Source organism: Gnatocerus cornutus, chromosome 8 (assembly GCF_029298725.1).
Source record: "Gnatocerus cornutus isolate USDA-ARS CGAHR chromosome 8, icGnaCorn1.1, whole genome shotgun sequence".
Taxonomy (NCBI): domain Eukaryota; kingdom Metazoa; phylum Arthropoda; class Insecta; order Coleoptera; family Tenebrionidae; genus Gnatocerus; species Gnatocerus cornutus.
In genome coordinates, this window is record NC_142240.1 from 9679473 (window position 1) to 9692666 (window position 13194).

General features: G+C 34.4%; 1 protein-coding gene across 2 annotated transcripts in view; it reads left to right on the forward strand.

Annotated features, from left to right (window-relative positions):
* Scgdelta (sarcoglycan delta) overlaps nt 1-13194 on the forward strand; it is a 57367-nt gene that overhangs the window by 40853 nt on the left and 3320 nt on the right. For both annotated transcript variants that reach the window (XM_088043703.1, XM_088043704.1), the window contains exon 2: nt 4861-4910. In XM_088043703.1, coding sequence (XP_087899829.1) covers nt 4861-4910 — 50 coding nt within the window. The remainder of the gene's footprint in view (nt 1-4860; nt 4911-13194) is intronic.

Sequence of the window (13194 nt, forward strand, 5' to 3'; positions counted from 1 at the left end):
TCTTTGTAGAGAAAAACCTACTTGCCTATGCATCGACAACACTTTGCATTCATTCCAGCTGGTCAACAACGCAGCTTAACGTCGTGTATCTTGGTTTGCATTTGTTTTATTCAGAATTTTCCTAAGCTCGGTGTGTCTCTACACAAAGTCCGTGATTCGATTAAGTGTACCCGTGAGTGAATGCAAACAGACACAAACCGAACCATTGTCTCCATTCATTTACATCTTGTGTGTGTGTGAATATACGCGCGCTTTATTTAGACAATTGCAGTTAAGCTGCGACGTTAATCCGACTTGAACAAGAAACGGACGTAAGACTAATTTTCGCAATCACAGATTGGATAACAACATGTTTAAGAAGATTAGTCGTGCCCGGCGCATCCACCATTTTTTACACGTCGCATAATTAAATAGTCTTTGTTACAACTCATTTTGTCTTCGAGATCCGCCCCCAATTTGTACACTCCCACGTGTTAGCAGCAGTTAGGAAATTAGATAAACAACGTTATTTCGCTAATCGTGCGGTTAAGCCGGCGCTCCTAAACTTCCGCCTCGAGGCAGTTTGTTATAATTTTCTCGATATAGTCGGGGACCAAAATCCTCATGAAAGGTCAGGCGGGATTCCAGTATGCACGTGCATTTTCGTTTGAAGAACTGGTCAATTACCATCGATTAAAACAGAATCACTGAAATCCCAGCGAAAACGTTTTCCATACATCATCTCCAGCTTAACTGATATGCAAATGTTGTGCTTGTCATAAAGGCACAAAGCGAGCGACGACATTAAATATCACTGGAAACATAATACGGCACGAGATAATCTGAATGAAGAGTTTACAAATCATACGTAAAAGGAAATGTCGGAAAAGCGAGACGAACACGAATCGAAGACTGACATTTGCGGACTGCGGCATTGCATGTGTGTAATCCGACCAGTGTCGACGTTAAGATCGTATCGTACAACACCGAAGAAAATTAAAAAACTGCAATGATGATGGTTTTTTATCTACATTAGCTGACTGCGGTTTTAAACTGCTGATTAGCATAAATTTACAATTGAATTCGTTGAGAAAACAGTATTTTGCTAATTGATACTTTAGAAAACAAAACGAGAAAAAGTACAAACCGCGAAACCGAGAATTAAAGGCAATTCGCTAAAGTATTCATAATGGGGAGATTCAAAACAGCTTTGGTTGAGAGAGAATTTTCGATTTTAACTAATTGAGTCCTTCAGAAAGTTTAACAAAGTCATGAAGAGTAAATACGTTACTGCACAAGTCATCAAACTTATACGCTCTGAAAGGCGGCGGTCGATACCTATCTCTGCCACAAGGAAAATTATAGCAACACGGTTCTGTTATTACCAAATAAAATCCTTGCAGATTTTCAAGAACGTTGAAAAACTCGGGACTCGACGCCCTCAAGTTCTTACGGTTTTGTTTTTAGATAACTCAACGGATCTGAATTTGAGAGGAAATTAGAAAGTCTGTTTTTACTCAGTGGCGTGCACCGACTTTTTAAAAACATTTTTAATAGTTGCAATAATCTAACCGAAGTTGTCGTGCATTTCTAACAGTCGAGATCGTAATTTTTATAATTAATCTTCATGAGCCAAGGCCTGTTTCTGTTAAGCGTTTTTATTAACGCAATTCCGGGGGAGTGGATAAGATCCTCCGTGGCTTTAGGGAATAGCCCTTGATTATTGTTCAATTGGTAGTATTAATTTAGCTCCGTCTTTATCGCATGTCGACTTTTTCCCGAGGGTCCATGTTTTGTTTAGCTCCTTTGAACCACTTTTCAGTCTCCATCCAATACAAAGTCGATGCATTATTATAGCGGTTGGTACGGCAAGGATAATTAGATCAATACGTGTTTGATGTAATAATGTTGTACAAAAGCTTGTTCTGCCTTTGTTCTATAATTAGTATGCATAGATGGGGAATTACTCCAGCTCCTGCATTAAAAACGGCAGGTAAATAATAACAGACCTGCAATCCTTGAACCGCTTTTCTCACGTTGATTAGGTTTTATGTAAAATCGATATAAACGTCGCATAAAATGTGACAGTAACCACGTAAATCGGCCACACACGCCACTGTTCTTTCATCACACACGCTAAGAATGTAATTACCGACAGCCAGATTCCCAATTTCGCTGATTGCTGTGATTTACCGTTGCAGCGCACGACACTAATTTTATATTCATTTCCTCGTCGATTCGCCAGTTTCCCGATTAGCATCGCGGAAACTGAAAGAGGAGCGACATTATCGAATTATCTTATATTGAAATGTTGAACGAGATGTGTAAAATATATAAACCGGGAACATATGGGAGAAGCACACACTGGAGTGATATAAAAAGTATCCGGGAAAGCCACCTGTTGCACGCTCGGAAAGCCCTTACAAATTCTCCGAAGAACTTTAACAAGAAAGCAAACACTGATACCTCTCCGTGCAGTTTCCAGATCGCAGATTAATTTGATTTATTCTTAAACTAGCCCGCTGGCTTTGTGGAGGCAATTAACACACATTTCGGCTTAAATTAACTTTATACGAGACGTGAAAAAACTAAACAAATCTGCATAACGCACGCGACATCAAACTGTACATTTCATGGACGGTTTTCAGCGCAATTAATCTAAGCACCGTTTGGGTTTTTTCTCAGTTTTGTGTACACATTCCTGACATTTTAATACAGTCTCACGTCCGAATCAGTTTCTTTGTACAATTACAAAAATCCTCTCCTTGAGTTTCCTATTAATAGCACCGAATGCAAAACCAAACCGACGGAAGCTCGCCGAAGTGAACGTCGAACTGTTACAGTTTTCATTTCTTCCCGTTTCCAGTTAATGTCGTTCGCTTCATTGACCATAACGATCGTACAGTGGGTGTGCACTTGTTGTTTTTTATTATTTCTAACACTCACGTGGAAAATTTCTCACTGCGTTTACCTGCCGACGCCGACGTTTATTTATAGAACGTAAGTAGTCCAATTCTATGTAATTGCGCTCATATTCTTGTTTATTTTTCTGTCTTAAAAGCTCTTAATGACGAAACACGAAAGTTTTTCACATAAAAACTCTACACGAAAATATTAATAACTGCTCTAATAAAAGAATCGATATAACGTGACTGTTTTAATTCTCGTTAATTTTTGTGATGTAAATGAGGTTTAATTTAGTCGCTTGATGAAGTTAGTTGATCGAAAAATTAATTGGTTTCATGTGAAAATGTCAGTTTTTAGATTTATTTGGGTTTTAGTGTGCCAGCCCACTCGGCCTATATTTGTTATGATAACAAAATAGCTACTTGGGAAGTGACATTTTAAGAGACGAACAAAAAATAAATCATACAAAGAAAAGGATATTAATAAATTTAAAAAAGAACGATTGGTAAACCGCCAAGTTCTGAAGCTAACACTTCAGAAAAATGTATCCCAATTATACGAGGTATATTTACGCCTCATCGGGAAATATAGGTAGCTGGTAAATGTTTTGTATTTGCATTGTGTTAAAGACAATAGAGGCGTGGAGCTTCTAAATTAACTCCAATGACTCGTTTGCGGCCGACTGAAGTATTCTTAAGACAAGAGTTTGTTAACTATATTGTTTTAGGTACAGTAACGAAGTTTATCCAGCAGAGCACTGACAGTTTGTACAAATTTTTATGATACGTAAGTAAAGAGGGAGTTTATGATGCATTTATACTGAAAATAGAAATCTATAAAGTCTAAGATTTACCTAGAAAACCAACGAGTGAAAACGAATATTATTTATCTAGTTAGTTGTAACTCGGTTAACGTATGTCTTGATATCTGTCATTCCCTAACATCTGTCAGTGATTTGAGTTTTAAATGACAAGTTCAGACACACGTTCGCAGTTTCTAGCCAACTAGATAAATCATTCAATTGATCGCTCTGTGTTTGGTCTAAGAATCTGAGAATCTGATCGTCTTAGTCCTTAAGAAAACGCTAAATTCTTAGATACCTATTTAGATTTCTTAATTCTAAAAATTCTAAAAGTTACAAAGGTTCTTAAAGAAAAGGATCTTACAAAGTTCAGAAAGAGAAACCTGAAGAATTTAAAGACTCTAGAATATGAAGAATTTTCCGTTTTTCGAGAAGCGCTATTTTTAGTCTGTTATGAGAAACTGGAAATCTGATCATACGGGGCTCGAGAGAATGAAATTCTTAGACGCTAAAATCTTGCGAAACTAAAACGCAAATCGAATTCAAAGAGACTTTAAAGAACATGTAAAATCTAAATTCTAAACGATATGTTCTAGAAGATTCACGGACTAGAATCTAAAAGAATGAATCTAATTAGAAATCCGCAATCCGGAACATCTTTTAAACACAATTCTAGCAACTAGAAAATTGTATGTAATTATAACCTGACGTTTGAATAACTAAACTGGTTATTTCCTGGTTCCGCGCTTAATTCGACTAGAAAAGTTTGTTAATTTATGTTCGAAATAGTTTTATCTACCATGCAACAGGATATAAAATTAAAAACAAAGCTAATTGGAACGTCAAAGGTTTTGTCAAACAACAAGCCGCGAGGGCGGGAACCTGAAACGTTTAATTTTCAAACAGATATGTGACGTCGTGTGCGAGGGTTAGAAAAAAAACATAGCACAAAACAAAGGTATGGCATAAATGGTCAATTTAAATTTCAAACCGACGTTGTCGACCGTAATGATAATGTATTTGTTATGTGTTCTCGACGCGTTCTATTGCGGACAATGCACAACGGCCGCTAATGGCCAATTTGGAAGAAGGTATTTCATATTAAATTATTCTGCCTTCTTTTTCTACAAATGAGATTTTTTTGAGTATTTAACAGATTTATTTTGTTGCAGGCGCGGAACAATCATAAAAATTCTAACAACAACACAGAAAGCATCACGAGGTAAGTAAATTTATGATTGTCAATAGTAGACACGTCGATAAACAGAAAATGTAGAAAACAAAGCGGCCAAAAAGTTGATTGCCGAGGTGTGTTTGATGCTTGATTTATTTATTTATTGTGCGTGAGTTGTGGTAGTTGAATTTTATTAAATTGGGACCGGGGGCTTTTGAAGAGGAGAAAAAAGCTCAAGTTTTTTTTCTTTTTGAGGGCACATTTCCCGAGAGAAATAAGACCTAAAGTTCTAAATACAAAGAACAAACAAATAATACCGTTTGACAAGCCTGATGGGAATCGAAAGAACTGATCTTTTAAAATAAGTAATATTTCAAAATGTAATATCGTAAAATTACACGTTCACTGTCCTGGAAAGGTTCGGTTTACAAGCTGGTTATTATAATATAAATTCACTAAAACACTGTAATGTACGAGAATAAACAGCCCGAGGAATATACAGTTTATTCCCGTCGCTTTTAGTGGAACTAAAACTGCTATAGTTCTTTTATAGAACTGGAGTTATTAAACGTAAAAACAATTAAAAGCACTTTATACCGACATACACACTTAATCCTTTGAACATGAAAATGATTAATTTACTTTTTTCGCATCAAAATGAGGCCATTTCGACCTACAGCTATAAATCATCAAATCAGCGTCACTTTATTCTATTTTATTCAAAAACGTGCTTTCACATCTTTGCCACAATAGAATTGTTTTTCGCAATCCTGCAACACCTTGTCACAGCTTTATTTATCATTAGTTTGACTACGGCCTTCGGCATTATAATCCCGTATTTAATCGCTCCCGTTTTAGGACTCGTTGTTAATCCATCCGATTACGATCTCTGTTGCTCTTCGCTTCTGTGATGCGTGCTGAAAGCAAATCAAGCCAAAACTGGAAGTGTCGACGGGGGTGACTGTTTGTGGGGGGCCGTTGCCATTACGGAAACTCTGTAAAACAACCACTTTACATCCATCGGATACTCGGCACAGACACGAACATGAATATTTCAGTGTAATAGCTCTCACTTCGAATGGCATTTTTCTCCTTTTGTAAATATTGATTCTCAAATAGTACTCGCCGAGGCATGTCTCCACTCTAATCCCTGCTCTGTCCGCTTCGAGTGCCTGTTTTCTTTTTTGTAGTTCCTGCCACACAGGCGAAGAACTGTTGATAAATCCGACCAACAGCAATTGTTACGTGATTATCTCTCCACTTTGATCTGTTGTTGATCTAATTTTAAGTTTTTGCAGCATTTTAAAAATGCATGTGCAGCTAGTTTTATACCTATAATTCAATTAAGTAAAGTAAATAAAACAAAAAAATTCTTAACACAACAATTTCGTTATTTTTTAACGGAATAAGCGCCCTGATCTATTTCAAAAATGACATTGTGACATTTTTCGTTACAAAGCGAATTGTGAAATTAAAAACAAACTAACAATTGATTTTCAACAACGTTTGCATCGGAGTAATTTCAATTATTCGCGTGGAAATTGGAAAAAAACGAAAAAAAGCACAAGCCAACACAACAGTTATTTTGCGACATATTTGTTACATTGTCACAAAATACTAAATACGTCGGAATTATTAAAATTAAATTTTAAATGATATTGCATGCAGACGTTTCGCGAATTAATTAAATGTCATTCTTAAATTTACTTTGTAAAGTAGATACTCGAGAGATACCTACATTAAAACCTTGTCTAAATCATTAAAAATTCACTTTGTTGCTAAAATGGGTGATGCGGTTGTGGCAGCCAATTTAAATAACAGGGTAAATAGGAGGTTCGTGTTGACACAGGTGATTATACATTGCGAATAAATAGACAGTGTTTTTCTTGTGATAAAACTGGGAATTTTTAGTGAAAATAGCTCTTAAAAAATATTCTGAAGTATTATGTTAATTCCACTGCATTTAACGAACATCAAAGTTAAAAATTTGACAAATAATGTTGTCTTCATATTTTAAACGTTTCTAATTAATTCATGAAAATACATCCAATAAAGAGAGAGAATTAACCCTTTAACTGTTGTAAACGTATATGTAAGTACGTTTTGCCATTTTTCTCAGAAAATGCAAATGATAAGAATTTGAAATTTTGGAGTCAAAAGTAAGCGGATAAGACGTCTCGAATAAATAGATTTACATTTAAGGCGAGTGCCAAGACTCGTCGCTGGTCAGAATTCGAGCTGAGCTGTCACATCGGGAAGGTTGTCAAGCGGTATCTCTGTTTACAACACCCCTTACTGTGCTATCGTAAAGTGATTGTAAAATAATAAATGCTTATTTTGTCTCTGTCTGGTAGAAATACTTTTTCATGGGTAAAATAATATGAATAAAAAACTTTTATTTTAAAATTGTAAGTACATCAGTACGTTGTTCAAAAAATAATTAGTCAAATAATAAATAGATTAAAGTATTATTTAATATTAGAATGCCAAACAGAAATTTTCTAAAAAAAAACTAAACTTATCTGTTTTATGTTTAATTTTATTTGTTTCCAAATAGATACGTATTTGGTATGAAGGTATACTCAAAAGATACAAAATACATAGTATAATAATGTGTATAATATGTACATGTTAGTAAGTATTTATAAGAAAAGTGGTATTTATATAATAGGTAGGTACTTATTTACAATATTGACAATTAACTAATACATAGGTAATACAAACTCAATGACGGCGGATCGGAATAGACAATCTTTGTTTCCTAGAGTCAATTAATTCCAGCAACATGTGATCAAAATAAAACTTAATCAATTTTGGTTCCATTTTTTTTCCAAAAAGTTGTGTCTTCATAAATATATTCATATTTCATATCACTTTCTTGTCCAAACCAAACACCCAGAATACACATTTTTTTTCGTATTATTCTTAACTGCCCTTGGATTTGGTAATACCAATTATGATTTGAATTTACAATGTATGTTCCATTTTTTTCTAGTTACCAGAAGTCAACCTCTTTATTCTCCAAAAAAAAATTATATTGTTCTCAAAGGAACAAGATTTAGTGGGTTTTTCAGTAAAAGTTGAACCGGCCGGTTATGCCGGAAGTGGCAGTCAATTTGCTTATTTTAAATAGAACACCCTATATTTTATTGCATTTTTGAATTCTATATGCAAATTAAAGATCACTTTCTATGTACTGTGCTACACCTAAATTGTATCATTTCTGAAATATCTCGATTTTTCAAAAAAAAAAATTAAATTTGCACTACCTACAAAAAAATTCCACAAACATTTTTCAGAATTTTTTATTTCTATTAGACCACCAAATTTTTTTATAAAAGATTCACATCAAATTGAATTGTCACCATTCCAAAGCATTTCAAATAATTCCAATACATAAAGTTAATGCAAAATTTCATTGTACGTTTGTGTTGTGCTTCTTTTCTAATTAACTTGGCGATTTTGAAATTGATTATAGGGTACTTATTTCGAAAAGAAAATTTCATTTCTGTTGTGCAATTTTTTAAAAAAAATCAAGATATCTCTGAAATGGTTCAATTTAAGTATAGCACTTTATACCTAAAGTCACCCTTAATTTAGATGTAGAATCTGAAAATGCAATAATATATGGGTGTTCCATTTTAAATAAGCAAGTTGACTGCTACTTCCGGTATAACCGAAAGTAACACAATATGTGAATATTGTCCTTAGATTTGTTTTATTTGCTTATTTTTGTTCCCAAAATTTCAAATTCTTATTTTTTGTAGTTGATGAGAAAAATGTCAAAACGTATATACAGGCTCCGGCAACGCTTGTGTCCACCCCTAAAATCGCCTTCAATTTTAAATAAAATTTTGAAAATTTGCAAACGCTCATAGTTGACAAAGCTCTAAAAGCTGACGCAAAAATTTGTTTTTTATCACTGATAGTGTTGGCGTCGCGACGCCCTTAAAATGTCATTTTTAGTTAATTGTGAGGGTTTGTGATATCAACCTCTAATTTAATTTTTTTTCAATATAAATGTGTTAAAAATATCTCAGTTGTTATTTTAGATTCAAGGCAAATTGTCTTCAAAATTTGAGAAAAAAATGCTGTTTTATCAAGTTAGTTTCCAATTTCATTACGTCAAACTTGGGAACTACGTTTACACCCATCTGTCAGCATCTTGTGTCACAAATGACATCTATCTTTTGCTCGCTTTAGATTGTAACAAAAGTCTTACTTGGTGAAATTGTCGCTTTGTCGATGTTAATTAACGATTTCTGTGTCCATAAAGTGCAACATGCCCGTGTTAATCAAAATTAACCTTTATAAGAGTGAGTGAAGTCACTTGTGAAATTTTGGTGTAAACGTAGTTTGCCGATGCGCTGCCATAATTTTGAAAACTAACTTGATGAAACAACGTTTTTGTCGCAAATTTTAAACACAATTTGCAATTGATTTAAAATAAAAACTCAGATATTTGTATCACAGTTATATTGAAAAAAAAATGATTTCGCGAATAATTCCGCAAAAACTCAAAAATTGCTAAAAATTATACTTCTTAGGCGTCGCGACGCCAACCAAACCATGATAAAAAACAAATTTTTGCGTCAGCTTCTAGAGCTTTGTCAACTATGAGCGTATGCAAATTTTCAAAATTGTAACTTTAAAATAAAAGACGATTTTGGGGGTGGACACAAGTGTTGCCAGACCCTGTATATGTTTATAACAGTGTTAAGGGTTAAGAGAATCATGAAAAACCTGAAAAATTGATCAAAATCCGAAGACCTGAGGAATTCAAAGATCTGAATTTAAGGGTAAAGAATAATGTTAATAATCTCAGAGATTTGAAAAATTTAGAGAATCCGAGGAGTCTTAAAAATCTTAAGGAATATAAAGAATCCCATAAATCTGCTAAAATCGATAAACCTGAAGAAGATTGACTAGAAATCAGAAGAATAAAAAATCTTACGAGTCCGACGTATCCCCCACGTGACTTTTTCTTCTTCGCTTTTTCTTTATTAGTCATCAAAAATGTATGTTTTATTTAAATTAATAATTTCCTTCGAAACGAACTCCATTTCTCACCATAATGAAGTTCTCCACGTAAAACTGTCGTTATATTCGGAAATACAATTTATAAATCTTTTGTTAAAACTCCCGAACGGAAATTTGGACTCTTTCGTTGTCTAAAAAAAGGCCCTCCACCGTTTTCTGGCGTTGAACGCCCTACACCCTCGTTTGTATATAATTACTTGTGTGACACTCACTTCCTGAGCTTTCGCCGGTCTCCCTTGGAGGTCGAGGTATTTCCTTCCGCCTGTTTGCCATGTACGTTACTACGGCACAAGTCCGGCCCACTAATTGGTTCCTGTTCCCCAGAACAGTGAAAATCGCTTTTCCCATCTTCCCCCTTAAAAACCTCCCGTTTAAAAGAAAGCTCGCCAGCCACTTTGTCGCTCGCCCTTATCGTCCGATACGATTTGTCCCAACTAAGCGATCGTCGGGGAACGGCATTATCGCGGTAATTCGGAGGCGGCGCGGTGTTTCCTTTGTGATCGGCAGATTTCCCAAGAGGAGGCACCGTCGGTCGCCGCCACCAGTTAAATATTGACCTGCGGGGGCCACCTGTGGCGCGGATCGGCGCCGAGTACGTAATTTTTCGGAACGCTGATCCCCGCTGACAAGGTGGCGGCGGGGACGGCGTGACAAACAGGTCGTGTGTACCCACTATTAGTCCCGTGTCAAGTATCTGGACCCGGCGTTGTTCTCCTGCTCATATTTCACTTAACCTGCGATAAATTCCTCTGCTTTATCACGTCTACGGAACGTAGCACGGTAATGATGTTATAAAATAGACACTAAATTATCCGGAGAACTTTCAGAGGATTTACAAGTTCGGACCTGCTCTTTCGAAAAATGACGAGAAGTCGTAAATCAATTGTTATGAGGTCGCAGGATGACCGTGCACTTCATTAACAGGAGAAACTGATAACTATTTTACAACTTGTGTCCTGTAATTTACACTTAACGGCCTGAATAATGAACCGACGTCACTCTCTATTAGTTATTATTAGTTTGATTGACGTGTTACACTTGCTCCTTATTTTCGTGTGCTTCTAGTTTAAATTAACCATAGCGCTCGTTTGAGCCAAGTATCGATCACTTAAGAAAAACTTTACAATCTACAAATAACACACAAGAAAAACAGTCCGCGGTAGCATAATTTGAAGAAGAAGAAGAAAGACTTCTATGTAAAAAGAATCTAAACAATTTCCTTAAAATTAAAAAGAGACCAAATAGTCCGGAAAGACTACTGCCTACAAAAAAAAAATTAAACCATCTAAAAGACAGTTCAAGTGTACCCAAAAATTAAAGAGAATTAAAAGAATAAAGCGCCAAATTTAAAATGATTTACTGAATATTTTTTTTGTTGTACCCATAATTATGTGATAATTGTTAACAATTTATTAGGTAACTTTCAAAATATAACTTTGTATCAATTTTCATAAAAAAAATATCTTAATTTACCTTATTTCGAAAAATATTTTTATAGAATAAAAAAAATCTAAAACGGCCAGAATGGACAATAAATCGTCATTTAGCATCAAAACAAGCGGATTTCTCTACGAATTTTGCAGATTTCGTGAAGATTTCTGCTGTTTACTCTCGATTTAGCCGAAAAAAACAACAAAAGTTTTGTCATTATTGTCCGAAAGAAATGTCAAAAATAAGTGTAATAAAAGTGTTTTATTTTTTAATTACATACGTTTTTTTGTATTTTTTTTATTGTTACTGTGATCTATGACAAATAATCTGAGTCAGGATCATCGATCATAATTTAGACTAGTTTAAAATTCTCAGTCTCAATTAAGAAGAAATTTGGATCAATTTTAACTAAATTTATGGAGTCAACTTTGATGTGTACAAAGGTTACTTAAGTTACTATGTACTAAGTTTATGAACTCATTTATATCAAAATAATCTAAAGGGAACGAATTAAAGAAAATACATATTAATTCTTACACAAAGAACTTAGTAGAATAACAGGCAAAAGAGAATGTGCCAAAGGTGGTCAGCCCACTACAAATCTTTTGCTTTTGCAGTGGCAGTTCGGTACAACCTCGCGTCTGATATTACCCCAACTCACCATACATATTTTCTTTTTATTTAAAACTAAGATTACCAGATTATTAGGTGAATAAAAACGGCAGAAATTTATATCTAATTCCGGAAATTTTACCATAAAATCTTTATTTTTCAAAAACGCTTTCACCGATTTTCTTAATATACAGACTGATTTACCTAACATGACGACCCTGACGACTACCAAATGCAGCCAATAATACAATTTTCATGAAAAACTTGATACATTTTGTTTCAACTTTATTTGGCATAATATTTGCACACTCTTGGTCAAAAACTGGAAATAGAATAAAGGAAATAGAAAACGGATGACCACAAATTCTAAAAACGAAATTATGGTTATTAAAGCTGTGGATAATAAAAATCATATTATCTGACATTTTCAAGAGATGTCCAAGGTGTAAAAAAAGATAAGTTTATGGATCCAGTGACATATGAAAAACGTATTACTGGTTGTATTTTCCGTTCGTTAGAGACGTAAAGTTACGTGAATTGCACACACTATCTTGAGATGTTTTTAGATGCTTTTGCACTCAAATTAGCAGTATTTTCAAATCTCAAAAACTAGACGTCCTAAAAAAAATTCAAGGTCACCATCGTGTTCTCCAATCAAAATTACTATCGCGGAATCAAAATTTCGAACATCACCTTTTGACATGGCAATGTAAAGCAAGCTTTATTGTCATTGTGACTGACATTTAAAGTAAATTTCTGACACTTGCTGTGCCGTTTATAGATTTTAAGGTTATAAAAACAAAGGACAGTTTACAATTTTTAAACATCAATCAATTTGATGTTCGAAATTTTGATTCCGCGATAGTACATAGAGTACACAAATTTTTATCAAGACGACATGTTTTAACTTTTATATTGTCGGCCGGTGTTATCAATCATTATGCCTACTTTGAAAGCCTATTTTACACAGCTCAATATAAAAAAAATGTGCTCCAATTGTTGTACCACTTTATTTTGGTCGCCACTGTATCTTACAATTGATTAAAAAGCTTTGTAAGTTGCTTTGTAGATCCATCTATGTATTAATCAAAATTGACATGGATCTATTACAGGTATAAGTAACTTATCTCTTTCAAATCCTGGTGATTTATAAAATAGGTCTTTTGATAGAAACGGTAAACTCACTGCCGAAAAAATGACGTATAAGTATACTGTATGTTTCCGGATTAAGTTCACAAGAAGAAAAAAA